Here is a 20,548-nt window from a genome sequence, read left to right on the forward strand (position 1 = left end):
AATATCGATGTAATTATGCTCAATCGACGCGTTTTTGCACGAAACGAAAGAATATGGCAGAAAAAAGTGTCGCTCTGCCTCGCGACGCGAGATATTAAACGTTAAAGTTGACAGGAATCAGGTTGTGATTCCCGTCATACCGACGAGATGTAGCAACACTGAACATGCCCTGCGGCCACATACGCATGCTCAGTGGGCGCACGCGCATGCTCAGTGGCCGCACGCGCATGCAAAAGTGCGCCAATTTTAAATATGATGACTATTGACTGGTCAATCGTGCGGAATAACCAAGCGTCTTGATTCAAGCAGTTAGGTATCACGCTGGGAGTTTGTTTAGTTTTATTATGCGGGGGAAGGGGTTCCGCCGCAGGCTACTTCTATGTAAAAATCACAACTTCTATAAAGCAGGGCATATACACACGTGTGTGCCCTGTTTTAACGAAAATCACAACTTCTATAAAGCAGGGCATACACACGTGTGTGTGTGTGTGTGTGTGTGTGTGTGTGTGTGTGTGTGTGTGTGTGTGTGTGTGTGTGTCTGTGTGTGCGCAGTACATGCGTGGGCGGGGAAATTTTGCTCCCCTGCACCCCCCTTCCCATGCATGTACTTTATAATTTCGCTTTACAACTTAGCATGTACTTTAAGTTGTAAAGCGAGTTCCACGCTTTCAACCACGGGGGGGTGCGGGGGGGCCGAAGGCCCCCCCCTCGCACCGCCTCGTCTGTGTGTGTGTGTGTGTGTGTGTGACCACGCGAAACGAGGTGCCACATGGGTTCATGACGCGCTTTACAACTTAAAGTACATGCTAAGTTGTAAAGCGAAATTATAAAGTACATGCATGGAAAGGGGGGGTGCAGGGAAGCAAAATCCCTTCGCCCACGCATGTACTTAAACGAGCTTGTAAAGCGCGTCAAGAACCCATGTGGCACCTCGTTTCGCGTGGACACACACACACACACACACACACACACACACACACACACACACAGACGAGGTGGTGCGAGGGGGAACCTTCGGCCCTACACACTGCCCGTCGCTACTACCGATTGAATGATTTAGTGAGGTCTTCGGACTGGTGCGCGGCAATGCGTCGGCATTGCCGATGTTGCCGGGAAGATGACCAAACTTGATCATTTAGAGGAAGTAAAAGTCGTATCAAGCTGAATTCTTTTTTATGAATAATTTTTATGGATAATTTTTTGTTACCGACTTTTTGGAAACCCGTTTATATATATATCATACTATAATATAAAATCTGACTTCGGCCCCCCCCCCGCACCCCCCGTGGTTGAAAGCGTTGAACTCGCTTTACAACTTAAAGTACATGCTAAGTTGTAAAACAAAATTATAAAGTACATGCATGGGGAGGGGGGTGCAGAAAAGCAAAATTTCGCACGCAAGCACGCAAGCACGCACGCACGCACGCACGCACGCACACGTGTGTATGCCCTGCTTTATAGAAGTTGTGATTTTCGTTAAAGCAGGGCACGCACACACGTGTGTATGCCCTGCTTTATAGAAATTGTGATTTTCGTTAAAGCAGGGCACACACACGTGTGTATATGCCCTGCTTTATAGAAGTTGTGATTTTTACATAGAAGTAGCCTGCGGCGGAGCCCCTTCCCCCGCATAATAAAACTAAACAAACTCCCAGCGTGATACCTAACTGCTTGAATTAAGACGCTTGATTATTCCGCATGATTGACCAGTCATCATATTTAAAATTGGCGCAGTTTTGTATGCGCGTGCGGCCACTGAGCATGCGCGTGCGGCCACTGAGCATGCGCGTGCGGCCACTGAGCATGCGTATGTGGCCGCAGGGCATGTTCAGTGTTGCGATATCTCGTCGGTATGACGGGAATCATAACCTGATTCCTGTCAACTTTAACGTTTAATATCTCGCGTCGCGAGGCAGAGCGACACTTTTTTCTGCCAGATTCTTTCGTTTCGTGCAAAAACGCGTCGATTGAGCATAATTACATCGATATTTGAGGTGAGGCCCCTAAACTAAATAATTACCAAAGTAATAAATATTTCATTAATTTTGTTATGGGTGGAAAAGTGTAATCTATTGTATTCACGCATATATTTTTTCATCCACACAACAATTAGGTTGGGTTAGGTTAGGTTAGTTTTTTTGGAGGTGGAGCCCAGGGGGGCGGAACCTACTGCCTCCACGCATACACTTTCCACGCGAAACAAAGGGCCACATGGGTTTACAATTTTCCACGCGTGGAAAGTTCACGCATGTACTTTACAAGGCACACTATGTGTCTAGTTTAATGGTAGTGGAGCCCTCCGCAGGGGGGCGGAGCCTACTGCCTCCACGCATACACTTTTCACGCGAAACAAGGTGCCACATGGGTTTATAACTTTCCACGCGTGGAAAGTTCACGCATGTACTTTACAAGGCACACTATGTGTCTAGTTTAATGGTCGTGGAGCCCCCCGCAGGGCTTTTACTTTTACCAAACGTACTATTACTTTTACCAAAAAGTCTTGGTTATTACCGGTAAAATTGATAAATTTGCTATAATTTATCACATTTATCACCGTATGTTGAAAATTATGCATAATAACCGGTAATTATGTATAATTATCGAATTTATCACTTTTACAGTAACATATATATCATATAGAATCGATTTTAGTCGATAAATGCTATTATTAAAAAAAAAATTTATTTCCCGAAGTTGGGACCACGCGCAATTCATTTTTCACATCGAAAACAACTTATCTGTAAAATTTTAAGTCGATCGGGAGCAGGGGTTATTCGGAACTATATCCCTTAATTTTTCTTTATTCATACCTTAAAATAACATGATGTGAGAAAAATACGATTTTGCTTCAAAAAGCTAGTATTCATTGTTTACGAATTTTAACTTTCATATGACAATTTAAATCTGTCTGATTTACGTTAGTTCAACTTGCGGTCGCCAGGCGCGCTGGGGAGAATCTTTGCATCACCAATAAGGCTTCAAGAATATATTCCCAAAGTGCTATCGTTGAATTCACAAAATTGATGAAACTAGAACCCCTTTAGTGAGACGCGCTTTGGATCGATACAGCACAAATATGCGTCTGTACCGACTTTGCAGTTTCCTCAGCATTCTATCGTTGTGGGAATAAAATTTTGTATATACCTGCCTAGATTCTCAACTATAGTACTCTGTCTGGTATAAACGTGTGTTTGTATTTACGTGTATTTTTGTGTGTATGTGTCTGCAAACCGTGATAAAAACCGCCGAACAAGAATTCTTCGAGGAAAAGGAAGGCATTTTATGGGCCCGGAATAGCGGACTGATTTAACTGTAAGTATCGTGAAAATATCAAAAACTTTATTTCTTTATTTAACTGTGTTTCTTTTGATTCGCTATAATAAATCCACCATTTTCAATATTGAAAATCTGATATCAGATTCTGATTCAGCGACATTAAAAACCTTTTATACTGAAATCTTCATGCATCTTTATGTGCTTTTTCGCCTGACAGCAAAGAAGTAAACTTTAAACGCATTTTTCTCAAAACTAATTTTTCCAACTTGGCGTGCAGGATAACTCAAAAAGTGATTAATCAATAACTTTTGCAAAGTACGATTCGATTCCTTATAATTTTTTCTAGAAATTGATCCTACTGTTATAACTTTATTGTTTATTTATAGCATTTTTATTAATAATAGAAAATTGATTTTTTGATTGAAAAAATGTCACTTTTCTTGCGATTGCTGTGACTCCGTCAATTTTTCATATTTTTATTTGCAAGTAGGTTCAATCTCCGCGAAATTGACTAATAGCGAATTTGGTTGGACGCAGCAGTGCACATTAAAGCCGTTGTACACTGATTTAATCTCTAAAATTTAAAATAAAATGCAAATATTTCGACTGATAAAATGCCCAATACACATTTTACCAAATAGTACAGTAAAGAATATTAAAGATTTCGTGACTCAACCCGTTTATATTAAACATACACTTCACGTTTATTTGTGCGACGGCTTTAATGTGCACTGAGTGCGCACTGGTGTGTCCAACCGAATTCGCTATAAGCTTTAACGAAAATATTGGTTTTTTGCTTTCAGATAAATCAGCTCGTTGCTACACTGTACACCGAAAACCGATGCGCTACCGACATTGTGTCACAAAGTTGTACGCCAACACGACAGAAATTAAAAAATTTGAAAAACCGACATATCTTTTTCTTCTTTAAGAATGCCTTTTTATATTTAAAAAAATTAATCTATCACTTATAATTTCCTTTAAAAAAAAATTCCTAAAAATTGTAATTTTTTGCCCGGTTACACTAGAATTCCCCCTTAAGGATGTATTGGGTATCTTCCAAATGATGCGAAGTCGATAATTTGTGAGATTGTTCTTTTAGTCTTCCTGATGTGCTGCAAGAAAGTTTAAACGAATCCACTAAATGGTTTCTGAGTTATAACGATTTTAAGGATGTATTGGGGGTAGGGGAGACCGGCGCGGAGTCGTCACCGGGGCGGAGTCGTCAACAATTATCTCGAAATCTGTATGTTGTGTAAACTCGCCATTAATATTGTAAACACTACTTATGGTGCCCATGTGACTGACGGAGTTTAGTGAGATTATAAGCCATGTTGTGATTTTCATTAAAGCAAACGTGTTTTGGGAGGTAAAAAGTAAAATTTTTTGCGCGTCAAAAATTTTAAATATTTTAAATATTTTCTCTCCGAATCTCGAGATAAGTGATTCTAAAGAGTAATGCATGCTAAACACAAATCCAGTAAAATTTTTTATTTTTGTTGATTTCTAATATTTCATGAGCGATCAAACTTAAAATCTGTGTCCGGGGCAAAGTCGTCACCAAGCCATATCATGGAGGCTTCGGGCGAAAATCAAAGTCGAAGAAGCAGCAGTGGTCGGATTCCGGCGAGGACTTAGATAATATGTGCTGTGTGTGCTCAGAGATAACAGAATAGAGCTGAGACGAAAAACAGTGCATTTCGTGCGAGCGTAGGGCACATAAGTGTGTGCGCTTTTCTTGTAATTATTTTCGCCATCGTGTTTTTAATTAATGTTTCCATTTTTCTATTAAAAAATAATTAATAAAATGTATCCTATCATTTTTCATGATCGGAATTATAAATTTTCATTTAAAATTTAGTCCAAGAATGACGACTCCGCCCCGGCAATTTTGACATTTCAATTTTTGCACCTTCGTCGTTTTCACTCTATACCAGGGGGCCTATTACGTATCTTTTCACGAGGTGAAAATGCGAAAAGTGAGAGAATTTACTAGAGTATCTACAATTTTATTGGTCGAAATCTAGTAAATCTGTTCACTTTTCGCATTTTCACCTCGTGAAAAGATACGTAATAGACCCCCAGTTGAACAAAGCGACGTAGACTAAAAATGTCCTTATAAATTTTGTAGCCAAGGGTTTACTCTTTACAACGGTATATCACATTTTACTAAAATTATTTGTTTTGTTGTTAAAAATCGGCACCGAAAAAATAGTGACGACTTCGCCCCGGTCTTCCCTACTTCAAATATATTCAGAAATAGCTGAAATTTTGAGATGTTTCTTTTAAATTAAATTAAAAATACTCTGTAACTGATTTATTAAACGATTTAAAAGTTATTTAAGTTTAAAGTTGATAAAATTAACATTATCCCTTATGGAGAATCGAGATTTTTGCTGTAAATTTAGAAGAGGATATAAAGGGTCTGGCCAGTTTTCCTATGGCGGAATGCCTTCCACGATATCGAGCTGATTTTCATACATAAAGTAACCTCATGACCCAACACTAAATTACCGTTTATACCAGCTTCTAGAACAACATGGTTCCGGAGTTATGACGTCAAATTAAATAATCAAAAAGTTTTTTTTCTCCGGAACGAGAAAAGCTAGGACCTTGGAAAAAATATGGGTAGTAGGATACCTTAGGAGGGTTCACACAAATATGGTTTAATTTGATTCCGACATCTATAGGGTGTCCAAAAAAATATTTTAATTTTCAAAACGATATTTTTTTAATACCCGATAGAGATACCACTATCATATTTTATATGCAACATCACTACTTACCCATGTATAATATATTTTACTCGAGATGATCGTAGCGGTACAACATAGTTAAAAACACAAAAAATCAAAAATATCCCTTCTTTTACACTTGAGTTACAATGAGTCCTCTGATTTTTCTTTTTGATTTAATTTTACTATTTTTTTATTTAATTTGGATTTCACAGTACTTTTAAAATTGTAAATGGCACTCACTTTCTTCAAAAAAAGAGGATATTTTTGGTTTTCTTTTATGTTTTTAACCATGTACCACCACGATCATCTCGAGTAAAATATAAATCCAAAAATCCAACCTAAGTGGTAGTAGTTTTATTTCTTTTTAACAAAATTATTATATCAGAAAATTGCGTCACGTAGCTCAACTCAAGTGATATGTATTTTTCAAAAAATATATAAAATCTTTAAATTGCGCCAATTACATCTATGTATTACCTTAAAAATAACTTTTGCGCTTTTAAAAAATTAAACCCAAGTGGTACGTATCTTTGTATTCCCATTCAAGGATCTTCCTATTCTAATTCAAGTGGTAGTAGCTTATTTAATTCTTCTTAGAAGAATAATATTATAAAATTGTGTTACTTTACTCAACCTAAGTGATATATAAAAATTAGTACAAAATTAAACATTTATTTAAAAGAAGTAAGAAGTAAGAATAAATAATTGTTTCATAAAAGTTTCAAAAGTTTTAATTTAAAAAACTTGGCGCTTCTAAACAAAATAGTATATTAATAAAACAATTTCTATAAATGGAAAAAATACTTTACTTTAAACTCTAAACTTTAAACTTTACTTACTTGGTACATGGTTAAAAACATAAAAGAAAACCAAAAATATCCTTTTTTTGAAGAAAGTGAGTGCCATTTACAATTTTAAAAGTACTGTGAAATCCAAATTAAATCAAAAAATAGTAAAATTAAATCAAAAAGAAAAATCAAAGGACTCATTGTAACTCAAGTGTAAAAGAAGGGATATTTTTGATTTTTTGTGTTTTTAACTATGTTGTACCGCTACGATCATCTCGAGTAAAATATATTATACATGGGTAAGTAGTGATGTTGCATATAAAATATGATAGTGGTATCACTACCGGATGTTAAAAAAATATCGTTTTAAAAATTAATTTTTTTGGACACCCTATAGATGTCGGAATCAAATTAAACCATACTATTTAGAACCCTCCTAAGATATCCTACTAGCCTTATTTTTTTCAAAGTTCTAGCTTTTCCCGTTCCGGAGAAAAAAACTTTGATTTTTTAATTTAACGTCATAACTCCGGAACCACGTTGTTCTAGAAGCTGATATAAACGGTAATTTAGTGTTGGATCATGAAGTTACTTTATGTGTGAAAATCAGCCTGATATCGCTGGGGGCATCCCGCCATAGGAAAACTGGCCAGACTCTTTAAAAAATCAGATATTTCTAAAACTTTTTTTTATATGTAAAACATACATCATTGATATTGTATTTTAAGTTTAAAAACTTTTTTTTACTAAAATTTTTTTATTTTTTAATTGTTTAAACAATACTAATTATTTAAATAACAAAAAACCATACTCAAACTGTTAACGGTAATCCTCTCTAACATATAAAAAATATTGAGTTGTTTGACATACTATACATGCAAAGTCTTCATTTTAGTAATTATTTATTAAAATGCTAACTTTTAGCAGAGATTGTACGGCCAATACATCCTTAAGCAGTAAGACGTAAGCTGTAAGGAAATCAACAATTTGGATTCGCTATCGCTTACGTTATGTCTTAAGTTCTTGACTGTTTGGCTGATAAAAGGCCGGTCTACAATGGGTGTCGTAAGTTGTGTTGTGAGCGCACAACGAATAATAGATTAAGTATTGCACTTGGCAACTCCGAGTTGCCTCCTATCGGTAACTTGACCCTAGCGACGAGGAACGCTGACGCGAAGACCTGCCCAAGTTTCGGGAATGACCAAATATGGTCATCCCGGACATTTGACCACAGTGCCAAAAACGCTGACAACGAAGTCAGCAACACCGAGCGGATAAAGAGCCCGCCTTTCCGACGAGTGGCGGGCAGTCGGTCGTCAGCTAGTAACGATACGAGAAACGTGCGTCTTATACGAAAGTATTTTCTGTTACGCGAGTACCGGGATTAGCAAAGAGGAAACCGCATTAAACTTGTAAAAGGGAAATATATTTCACTCATTTATACATAGTGATTTATTTGTTCTCCGACCCGAAATCCTAAAAGAACCTTGTGCCGGCACATCCCATCCTTGAGGCACAACAGTTGTGAGTCGTAAGAATTGACCAATCACAGTCTATTATTCTTCGACCGCAAGGAGAATAATAGACTGTGATTGGTCAATTCTTACGACTCACGACTTACAACAGCCAATTGTAGACTCACTGCTTAAGTTTTTCTATGTGCCCGAGCCTTAATATCTAAAATTCCTCGTTCCTTATATTTTTGATTATGCGGGGGCCCTTACGATGCTAATATGGCTCTGTGATTCATAACATTTTAAGATCGTACTTAAGACGGTCTTAGGCCGGGTCTACAATGAGTCGCAGTCATAAGAGTCATAAAAGACTTTCGCACACGAATTGCCAATAATATATCATTTATCCTTGTTGTTCACCTTGTTATTAATCTTGTTGTTACGAATGTTAAACAAGGATAAATGATGCATTGTGTGCATTATGCATGAAACGGAATGCATCCAGAGTTCAATACTATGCCAACAGATATAAACCTACTTTGTAAGATACTTAATTCCATCGCTAACTTTATGACAATTCATAAATTTTTCAAATCAAATACTCATCAGAAACGATTAAATTCAACAAGTTTAATTTAGCATTGTTATCTCAAATACATTGCGTACATTATACAGGGTGTTTCAAAAGATTACTGCCAAACTTAAGGAGCGTATAGAGGGGTCAAAATAAAACAACTTTCAATTAGGAGATCCCATGTTCTCTGAAGTAATCCTGAGTCAGTACAGGCCTTTTGTTGAGGATAGAAATCGAAATTCCGTTCGCGAGAGAGGAGTTGTTGGGTGCCGTATCTCTCTCAACGGCCCTGATCGCAGAGGCTGAGCTCTCGATCTGAGACAACGGCCCTGCCACGAAGCGCAGCCCAATAACTCTTCGCTCCCGTTCAATTTATGCGAACTCATGCGAGTCATGCGCACGCGTTCATGTAATCCGCACCGCGGTTCGATCACGGATCGATACGATTCGTCCCCCTCTGGAACGCACACGGCGTCCCCGCCAAGCAATCCTGTACTGACAATGATTGTCTCCGCGAAAAGACAGAATTGTCACAGAACTCGAGCCGAAAGGTCGACAAACCGTTCGCCGCGACCAGCATCCTCGATCGATCGCCGCGCGAAACGGAGGTCATATGCTCCACCAGCCGTCTTCAACGGGGAAGTGGACGACCTCAGTGAGCGAGAACGTGATTCTCCTCACCGACCTGTCGAATCAAGCGCTCGTCTCCGAACGGGGCCACGCGCCGCGAGACGCCGCGAGTTCGTGCACGGGACTCTTTAAGCCTTCCGCGCGGTGAGATCACGCCTCTCACAGTGTCTATAAAGGACAACTCTGTATCTCTGCTGTAATTAAATATTATACCAACAACGAAACTACTGCAATAAATTCGCCAACACTCCTCGCCGATCTCTGAAGCACGCTTCGCGCCCTTGTCAGGGCGAACTCCGGCAAACCTTCGTGTCCCGAGGCTTCCTCGGCCGAACCCGAAACACCTTTGAATGTATGGAACTCGGATAATATACCAATGAAATAATTGTAATTTGCTATCCTTCCACTAGATTTATTTTGTTTTTATTAAGGTTTTGTTTTATTAAGGGTACCGTAAGATACCTGGGATATTGAGAGTGCGCCAGAGTTCTGTTAGAAGATGCAATGCTTACATTGAATGTAGAGGTCGCTAATTTGAACATCTTTTGTAAATTCTGTTTATAAACTAATGTAATCCTTAACAAAACCTTAATAAAAACAAACTAAAGCTAGTAAAAGAGCAAATAACGATTATTTCATTGGTATATCATCCGAGTTCCATACATTCAAAGGCCTGTACTGACTCAGGATTACTTCAGAGAATATAGGTTCCTAATGGAAAGTTATTCTATTTTAACTCCTCTATACGCTCTTTAAGGAGGTTCAGTGGTTACAAAAAAATGCAGCCAATTTCATGAAATTTTAATATAATGTTCTGGAATGCAAAATAGAATTATGTGAATTTTTTGGGAATTTTTCACCGTCCCGTTTTGAAAAAAATCTACTCCAAAAATTGTACTTTTTAGCATAGGTTCTTATGGGAAATGACATATTGCACACCTTTAGAATGAAATAAGTGCAAGAAAAAATGCAAATAATAAGGAAAAAAATATGCACATGTAACTTAATAATTTACAAATAAATGAGTGAAAGAAAGGGGAAGGTTACCGTACATTTCGTAGAAAAATTAATTATTAAAGCATAAATTGCTTGATTTTTCGTCTGCTAGACTGCCACGGACGGCCACGGTCGTGAGCAGCAGCACGCACTATACACGCGGCGACCAATCAGAGCAATCCCCTTCACTCCCACTACTTCAAACGCTAGTACGCTGTTGCCAGAACCCCCGCGTCCCACTACTCCCCCCGATGAAGCAACTGAACCTCCTTAAGTTTGGCAGTAACCTTTTGAAACACCCTATATACTGAAGATGTGAATTGACAAGTACTTTGACATGTATGATTTTAAAGTAAATTTATAAAATTGTGAATATTAGAAACTCACCAACTTCCCCATAATTCCCGTTCCTACTGTGTCAGTACACACATTCTCAATGAATGGCACATGAGCCTCAAGTGCATATACCAACAGCATTATGCCCACTAATCTGACAAGAGCAACTTGCGTATAAATTCCTTCAGGATGAAGTGAATTGACTATAATTTGCCTATGGATAAATTTTTTAAGTTAAACAATTGCTGTGTGCTAACACATTACTTTTTCAGGTTCAACACAAATGACATACCTCCATTCTTCTTCTCTAGGAGTTTCATGAAATAGAAATGCCTCTTTGCTTAAATCTAATTCTTGGAATCCAATAGCGTATATATCTGGTGGCATTTTGTCTATGCTCAACCATTGATCTAACTTAATGCCATTTGGGGGTTGCCCATTTACGTTCCACGTGCAAGTAAGTATACTATAATTATAAGTAATCATGTTACACATGAACAATCGTGATATGCACGAACACATTTTTTAATTTAATTAAAAAAAGATTTGGAATGCAGAGTCGTAATAACATGGGATAACGAACCGAAATGTTTTACTATACGTATAATCATCTTCTTTACAGGCCATCTGATATCGTACCACCGATTCTCTTGCAGCTACTGGAGATCTACCAGAGGCGATGCTTTGTCTTGGTATTGCTAAATCATGATTCTCAAGATTGAGCAACTGTAAAAGATTTTTTACTCTTACAACAGATTCCATCACTCTTATTTATTTCCATAACATTTGTTATTATTATTATACATTAACTCACAGAATCGACAGCATCTTGGATATCTTTACCACCGGTAGTTAAATTTCTTGTACTTCTCGTTAGCTTTTCGATCCACGAAAATTCTGCCGCTGGGCTCTTAGCTGTCTGATACACTAAAATCACAATTATTTTATTTGAATATCTTCTATAAATGCCTTTTACTAAAAATTACATCAGATGCATACGCGCATGTACATACCTTCTATCGCTCGAAATATCTCTGATACTAAGGAACTGGTTGCTTCTCCAAGTTTCATTTCAAATATCAGACGAAGTTTTCTCGATGTGATATTCATGTATATATCAAGACCATCCTGTGCTTCACCATTAGTATCTTTAGTTAAAAAAACAAAGAAAGGAAGAAGTTTTGATTAGGGAATTTTTAATTAATTACAGATATTTATTTAAATAATAAAAAAAATCGGTAATTGTATAGATGGGGGGGATCACCTTGGATGACCTTGATATTTTAGTATGTTGTCAAGGTCATCCTCCTGAGTGACCTTCAGAAGGTTCAGCCCGCGCTCGTTATTCGTTAAAAAGTTATTAACAAAAAAAGTTTGGAAAATATAGCAGCTATTTTGAGTATTGAAAGACATAAATGACTAATATATATGTCGAAATAGTTCACGCATACACTTTTTTTTTGTTTAGTTTTTGTTTAGTTTTGTTTAGTTTAGTGACGCGCTTTAAACAGTTAAATACTTTTAAAGCGCGTCAACTAACCTATGTAGGTTAGTGACGCGCTTTAAACAGTTAAATACTACCTCCATAGGTTAGATGACGCGCTTTAACAGTATTTAACTGTTTAAAGCGCGTCACTAAACTAAACTAAACTAAACAAAAACTAAACAACAAAAAAGTGTATGCGTGAACTATTTCGACATATATATTAGTCATTTATGCCTTTCAATACTTAAAATAGCTGCTATATTTTCCAAACTTTTTTTGTTAATAACTTTTTAACGAATAACAAGCGCGGGCTGAAACCTTCTGAAGGTCACTCAGGAGGGTGACCTTGACAACATACTAAAATATCAAGGTCATCCAAGGTGATCCCCCCCATCTATACAATTACCAAAAAATCAAATTAAAACACAGGCAAAATTTTTAGTTACACGATTCAGTTACTTTAATTATATTTTTATGACAAAAGATCAAAAGAAACACGAACTACGATAACTTGTTTCAAATTTAAAAACTAAATAATGTAAGTATTTTTAAAAGCTTTAACACAAAGCCCTAAATCTACAATTATTGCAAAATTGTTTTAAGTAAATAATTTGATTAATTTTTTCCCTCACATACAATGTATAAAAAAAGATATATACATACATATGTACATATACATATATATATATATATATATGTACATATAAAAGAAGAATTTTTTCTATTTCAATTTACATCAGAAACGTACTCTTTTAATTTGTATGTCATGTAACACCCTATATAAAGTTAATTGTATACAGTTGTAATTATAGTAATTATTGAATAAAGTCAATCCAACCAGCACTGTCTTTTAAGGCCTGTGTCCACGATGCTAGAACTTGATCCAAGTTGTAGCATTGTGGACACAGGCCTTTAGCCGAGCGTACATCAGTGAGCCGCGCGCCTAGTAGTGTGCGCTCACTCATACTACCAGGCGCGCGGCTCACTGACGTACGGCCGGCTAAAGGACGGCGCACATCGTTAAAAACGGGGCCAAAATTCATTTTTCACGACTTTTTAAATACGTATTTTTAATTACTAAGTCTTATTATATGACACTTCAAAAATAAGATTTTACTATAACATTTAATCTAAGTTATTTGTTCATAGAAAATATACGGTTGTTAACCCTTAAATGCCACCCGGGGTCTAGCGGACCCCAGACCCTTTAGAATGATATATTTTCAAATGTTCCTGCCAAATATGGAGCTCATATTTATCTATTTATTATTTTTTATTTTTTTGATTTTGGAGCCAACATTTTAACTGTTGGCGATCTTAATTTTTTATACTATGTTGAAATTGAAATTTTAACAATATAAGCATTTTATTCTCTTTTCTAAGCCTTGAACAACATTGAAAATAATTTTCATAACTAAATATCAAAAAATCAATAAGTAAGGAGACATTTTTCATGCTGGGGTCTTTTAGACCCCATGTGTCATTTACGAGATTCTTGAGAGGTGTGGCATTTAAGGGTTAATAAAGTAAGGAATTTGTACTTTAAAATTCTATTTCTATAACAGTTTGCAGCAAATTTGCTAATATAATCCATAAAATAATTATAGTACATTTAACCCTTTATTTTTCAAGCATGATAAAGCAAATCCAACATATAGTAATAACTTTTGTAAAGTATTATAATTATAAAGAGGCCTTTCTTTGCCCGAATTATACATAAACGTTATTATTATTAAAAATGTAAGCAAGTGTAAGCTAAGTCTCTTGGGAAAAAAATGTTCTGTATAGTATCCAGTTTAAGTATCTTTTTCATTTAAGTGCGGATAAAGAAGTTATTTGATCATTTAGTGTGATTGCGGTCTCTTTCATTATATACCAAGTTCCATGCCTAAATCACTAAAGATAGAAAAATCGTTATAGTACTATTATAATGCATTAATAAAAATATTCAAACAAGTAAAAAAAATGTACTATAAGAAAACGAATAGCATATTATATTTATCTTTTAATCAAATGTATGTAATCTTTTTAATTACTTTGCTATCTATTACTATTTGTTCGAAGGGTATATATATATATATATATTGTATATATATATATATACAATATATATATATATATATAACTTTACCTTTTGTATCTTTTCCAAACTGTAATTGTGTATAATTTATTTATAATTAACATGACAGTGTAATGACCGATAAAGCAAAAGTTAAAATTGTTTATTTTACCATTTTTTCCTCAAAATGCGATGACACTATATATGTTTTTAAAATCGCTTGTTCTTGACGCGAGACGTTATCTCTTGAAACACAAGATGCTCGTCTAAGTCATATGACAATCAAAGCTGATGGGAGTATAACATTATTATATAATAATTCCTATTTTGTAGTTGTTACAGAGAAATTTATTACGAAAGACCCTCCTGGCCGTCCATTAGTTGCTTTCGACAATGCTAGTGCAAGATTAAAGAGGAGAAAAGCGGCTAAAATAATAAAGCAATATAATATTAATTAATTATACAGTGCTACTATTTCAAATCTTAGAAGAGCGGAAATAATAAAGCCGTTAGCATTATAACAAAAAGTACTAATGCAATTAAAAATACACAAACAGTAATTACTTGTTTAACATCCGAAAAAGCATTACAGCAAAACTATTAAAGGAAAGTTATAAAATAAGACAAAATAACATTAAGATCTTTTATTTAAATGTTGATGTAACAATTTCAATGAAAAAAATTGAAATATAATGTACATAATACGCATAATATATAAAATGCGAAAAATCTTACGTTTCATAATTTTTTTTATGTGTAAGGAAAATAAGTTGAGTAATTTATATACCGAAATTGATTAGAACAATGCTTGAAATATATGTAGATATTTTTGTAATTTTTTAATTTATTTTTACTGAAGTTATAGAATTTTGGCCGCGTTTTCCGCGACTCGGCCTACTGTACGGCACTGAGTGGATTGACTTTACTCAATAATTACTATTTTACTAAGCATTATAGAAAAAAATAGCTCAGGACTTTTTGACTCAATTTTTTGTAAGGAATATCATTGTGTAAATAGTGGGCGCGATTTTGGTGACACCCTGTATATTAAAAAAAGTATGTGTATTAAAAGAGCACATTTCTGATGTAAATTGAAATCTTTGAAGTAGAAAATAAACCTAAATCCAATTCAAAATAGTTATCTATTTAGAAGTGTATAAATACATATGTGGGGCATTCCATGCCAAATCACCGAGGATTTTCCTCGACCATTTTTAATTTGGCAGAAAATTTTTTGTTTTTATACTAAATGAAAGTAGCTTCCATGATTTTTTTTAGATTTTTATCTTTACCCATACTTAAGTTATGGATTTTTTCAAAAATATGCGGTTTAAAATTTCAAATGCCCGTAACTTTAAGAAAAAAGATATTGTAAAAAATGAGGTGATCCTTTTTTTCGTTTTTCACTGTACTTTTCGAAGAAAATATCGATAAAATTTTTAATATGACTGTTTTTTTAGAATTCAAATAAAAAATATTTTTTTCTCAATGCGACTGTTTTGATTTTTTTTCAAAAAAATCTCACAAATCCTAGACTTAGTTTCGAAATTTTTAAGCCATTGGTGAAGATGAGATTTTAATAACTTCGATTTTTTAAGGGACTTTTTCTTTATTTTTTTTCGAAAATAATTTTTTTTAAATAAGATGGACTCTACCGATGGCTATCAAAAAATTTGATAAATTTATAGACAGCAATCCTGAAATTTCGATCTATAGATAAAGAGGAATTTCGAATATTTTTTATTTTTTAATTGCATTTTTACTTATTTTTATTATTGAATTAATTTTTTTAAAATGAAATATTATAAATTGGGGAACTTAACTTAATTGGGGATAGCATGTGACACATACGCATGAATAGTCATACACACTGTACTCTTATATTAGATTTCTAATCTCGATTTGGAGAATTCATCGATGTTTTTCTTGTTGTGCAATTCAGGGAAACTCGTTTCACGTTCGTATCAATGGTATATCTTTTACATGAAGCACATCTTGTGATGAGTTGACAGCGATCGCTGTTACTCGAGACGCCATATTAGGATAAAAGTAGGTAAGGAAATCTGTAATTCCGTAATTTTTCTCGTTTTCTATATAAAATCAGAGTTTCCCTGAATCAGTGACGTATGTACTGCTATTATGGAGAAGCATTTTTAATTCTGTCAAATTAATACGACACTACATGAGTAGAAAGAAAATGGTAATTTTATCGATAAAACAGACGACTCCAGCATCACCTTAACATCAAACAATGAATCGGTAATATTATCTTGAAGTGCTGAAATATCTGCCAGAAAATGTCAGGAGAAAAAGGCTGGAACTGTGGAGAAACAAATCCTGGTTCCTCCATCACGACGTGTCCACACACGCATCAATGCCTATTTGTGAATTTTGTGCCAAAACGGAGACAACTGTGCTTCCCAGACAATTTTCTCGCAGATGTTTCAGCACTTCAAAATAACACTACTAATAATTCACTGCTTGTTTGATGTTAATATTTTGGTTGTGAAACGTATTGTCATTCATCTTGAAAATCGCAGAACACTTACAATGCTCTCGTAAACAAAGCGATACAGCACGATAACTAATCACAATAGAAAGACATGATAAACAGGAAGTTACTTGCTAAGATCGCTGCTGGTAGCACTGCTTACTGCACATTGGTATAACATTAGGGGTTTTTTGGCGATTGTTTGGTATGGTTTGGTACACATACCAAAGTTGCTATCGGTGGTTGCTATTGGTTCTGGTGCAATTTGGTACCCTTTGGTTACTTATACCAGAGTCACGCCAAAAATCGCCTATTGTATTAAGGCACTGTTATAAACGCTCAGAAAAATTTTTTAACAGACCACGTAGTTTTTCAATTAATGTTCATAATTATATCAATATACAAAGTATCAGGTAATAAGCTAACCACTTCTCGTGGACAGGTAGAGTGAATTAAACTGAAGCAAAAAGTCATTGTTTTGTAAGTTTCAAAATAATTAATGAGAAATGTACAAAATGGTAAAGAACTTTTTGACCTGCCTACAAGGAGTGGGCCACTTATTACCTAATATCCTATATAGAATTAATATACAACATATAGAAAAGCTTGAAAGATACCTATACCACATTTGAAATCCTGATCAATAGGCAATATTCCTTCCAGAGTAAGATCGCTATACACCTGTGGTGGTGTTCTTGAAGTTAGAAAGATTGCTAAAGCATGGGTTGTACCTTTGTAAATAAGAGCTATATATCTTGAAGATTGTATCCAGCCTTGTATTAATGACGCTTCTGTAGCCTTAGATTAATATAGTTAAGGCATTGCAAAAATGTATATTATTCAGTAATATCAAAGTGTGATGATAAAATGATTTATAATTCAACATAGTATCTTTAAACAATAGTAAATTGCGATCAATGACAGTGAGAGCTTTCCAGCAAGCGACACAAGTCAACAGAAACGTCGTTCTATCTTTATTTTTTTGGCAATGAGTAACAAAGACAGAACGACACTTGTATCGACTTGTGTCGCTTGCTGAAAAGCTCTCAGTATATATCTGCTATTCATTAAGTTCAGAAAAGGATACAGTTACAACGGTCTCGCCCGACACAAATTTTGATTGCACTATCGCTAATGGCTCGGATGTCGACATCTCACTTGTTCACCGTATATAAGTAATCAATTAAAACTTATATAATTATCTGAAATATACAATTTATGTATATCTGCTTTACTTTGTATGTTATAATGTATAATATAATGAAAATAAACAGTCACTTTTGACAACTCACTTCTGGAACTTTGTAAAGCGAGCAAATAAGAACTGTATATATATATATATATATATATATATATATAATATTTCACGGTCGATATGCACACACATGGGATATCACAGGGATGCGTTCAGAAATTCAACCTGGGTAACTCTAAAGGTGCTTTTACATGGGAGCGTCGAGCGCATGAAGTTAAGGCCATCGCACACAAAATTGCATATGCCCGTTCTAGACCCTGCTGAGTTTCCACTGAGCGCGTCATGCGTCGCGTTATCACAAGTTAACCAATCAAAACATCCCATTTTATTACATTACTTGTTAGGCTGAGTTTCCACTGAGCGCGTCACTCGTCGCGTCTAGAGTTCCTCTAGTAAGAGTTAGGACACCGTCCGCCATTAATGGGGAATTATGCGAACGATCGAGAGAGACAGCCTCCCCACTCGTACTTTTCATGGGTCTTTGTCTCACTCCCACTTATAGCTTTGTCTCACTCCCACTAACGTCTTCCCCATTAATGGCGGAACCAATCAGGAGTCAGACGGGGTGTCCTAACTCTTACTAGAGGAACTCTAGTCGCGTCGTCTGTCGCTAACAAGCCGTAATCTTTAAGAAATTGACCAATCACAGTCGATTGTTCTTCTCACATTCAACTGTGATTGGTCAATTTCTTAAAGATTACGGCTTAAATCAACGGTTACGGCCTCTATAAATCAGCCTTAAGGCTCAGTCACAATGAGAAAAATAAGGAATAAGATAAAGGAATATGTTATGTAGCGACGATTGTCGGTTGCACTAACGACGGTGTAACGAAAAAGCTATTCTGTAACTGAAGATAGCGTAGGCTAGCAATGCGATATCGATACAAGATGCAATGGCTGCGTTCGGGGAGCGCGCTATTAGCGCTATTGCATCATTCTATCTTTATCGCTCATCAAGTGTAGAACAAGGATAGAATACGCAAATAGCGCTAATAGCGCGCTCCCCGAACGCAGCCAATATCGACGTCGTTACGAAAACGACTATAGCCGGATTGATATAACTCCATCGCTATAGTATTCAACCAATCAAATCTCTCCCTTTATATACATTTCTCAATGAGTTTAGGAATGCTGAAAACGTTATATCTTTCAAATGTTTAAAACAATTATAATATAAGTATAGCCATTAGTAGCTGCGACCAAAAAGTATTTTGGCTGTGATATAATAATAATTGTGATATTTTAGTGATCCGAGCACTCAGCTTAACCTATACATTATGTCACAGTAAGTACATAGAAAAATTAATAAATAATACACGAAAAGATAATAGCTATGTGCAAAATCAGTGTTTAATAAGACCAGATGTTCTCAGACAGCACGCATGTCTAAAAGCCGTCATAAAAACATCTTTTAGGCTGCGGTCCATTTGATACTACAGATGCTTTGAAGCGTTCTTGTTCTTCGTCTTTCTTCATTAAAAGAGAGAAGACCCAGGTAGCAGGAGTGACGTCAAATGACGTATTAATAACCTCTTAATGACGTCTCTAATGTCAATAAAACGTCATTAAGACGTCTTTAGTCGTCATTCTGCTACCTGGGAAAGAATGCTTTGAAGTAGCTATATTTGTAGCTACAGTACATGTATACTGTATATAAATAATTCACACATATTTTTTTCAGAAGAAAGGAAAGAATCCGCCAAGGTAGGGCCACCATGCAACAAATAGAAGCTTTAACCCTTAAATGCCACACCTCTCAAGAATCTCGTAAATGACACATGGGGTCTAAAAGACCCCAGCATGAAAAATGTCTCCTTACTTATTGATTTTTTGATATTTAGTTATGAAAATTATTTTCAATGTTGTTCAAGGCTTAGAAAAGAGAATAAAATGCTTATATTGTTAAAATTTCAATTTCAACATAGTATAAAAAATTAAGATCGCCAACAGTTAAAATGTTGGCTCCAAAATCAAAAAAATAAAAAATAATAAATAAATAAATATGAGCTTCATATTTGGCGGGAACATTTGAAAATATATCATTCTAAAGGGTCTGGGGTCCGCTGGACCCCGGGTGGCATTTAAGGGTTAATAAGCTATATAGAAAAACACCCAGAAGTGGCCACAGGAAAATTCACAACAATGAATGCCCATGAAGATTTAGAAAAACAATGACAAGATCTAACAATACACTTAAACTCATTAGTACCACATGGAAAGGGAAAAGACGTAAAATCCTGGAAAACTGTAAAGGCTATTCTACAATTGCGTAAACGTGGTCGTAAGTAGTTGTAAGAGTGTTGTACGGCGTGGTTGTAAAGCGGTACTGCGGTTGTAAAGCGTGTTGTGGAAGATGGTTGAACTTCATCTTTCACGACTACGCCAGATGTGAACGTAAGAGCCAACCAATCAGAGTGCATTCGAAATACACACTGCACTCTGATTGGTTGCTTTAATCAAGTTTA

At 35.6% G+C, this 20,548-nt stretch overlaps 1 protein-coding gene and 2 long non-coding RNA genes across 10 annotated transcripts in view; 2 read left to right on the forward strand and 1 right to left on the reverse strand.

Annotated features, from left to right (window-relative positions):
- Positions 1 to 18,266, reverse strand: part of LOC139783747 (inositol polyphosphate 5-phosphatase OCRL-like) — a 57,604-nt gene extending 39,338 nt beyond the window's left edge. For 5 of the 8 annotated variants that reach the window (XR_011721366.1, XM_071722897.1, XM_071722894.1 and 2 more), the window contains exons 1-8: positions 18,121 to 18,265; positions 17,916 to 18,030; positions 17,446 to 17,626; positions 11,806 to 11,940; positions 11,607 to 11,719; positions 11,376 to 11,518; positions 11,085 to 11,258; positions 10,844 to 11,006 (exon numbers count right to left, since the gene is read on the reverse strand). Coding sequence is in view for 7 of the 8 variants with exons in the window: in XM_071722897.1 (XP_071578998.1) it covers positions 10,844 to 11,006; positions 11,085 to 11,258; positions 11,376 to 11,518; positions 11,607 to 11,719; positions 11,806 to 11,940; positions 17,446 to 17,626; positions 17,916 to 17,981 (975 nt within the window). In the remaining variant the exon portion in view is untranslated. Of the gene's footprint in view, positions 1 to 4,298; positions 4,392 to 8,206; positions 8,593 to 10,843; positions 11,007 to 11,084; positions 11,259 to 11,375; positions 11,519 to 11,606; positions 11,720 to 11,805; positions 11,941 to 17,445; positions 17,627 to 17,915; positions 18,031 to 18,120 lie in introns of those variants that run through there. The other 3 variants (XM_071722899.1, XM_071722898.1, XM_071722895.1) reach the window with 3 other exon arrangements.
- LOC139783751 (uncharacterized) lies at positions 1,842 to 4,187 on the forward strand. Its single transcript, XR_011721369.1, has 2 exons — positions 1,842 to 3,312; positions 4,080 to 4,187. It is a non-coding gene; the product is annotated as an uncharacterized lncRNA (long non-coding RNA).
- Positions 9,285 to 14,131, forward strand: LOC139783749 (uncharacterized). Its single transcript, XR_011721367.1, has 3 exons — positions 9,285 to 9,812; positions 11,065 to 11,249; positions 11,415 to 14,131. It is a non-coding gene; the product is annotated as an uncharacterized lncRNA (long non-coding RNA).
- Positions 18,267 to 20,548: the final 2,282 nt, after the last annotated feature.

This window comes from Temnothorax nylanderi, unplaced genomic scaffold (assembly GCF_030848795.1).
Source record: "Temnothorax nylanderi isolate EJ_2023f unplaced genomic scaffold, tnyl_v1.0 TNYL_tig0537_pilon, whole genome shotgun sequence".
NCBI lineage: Eukaryota > Metazoa > Arthropoda > Insecta > Hymenoptera > Formicidae > Temnothorax > Temnothorax nylanderi.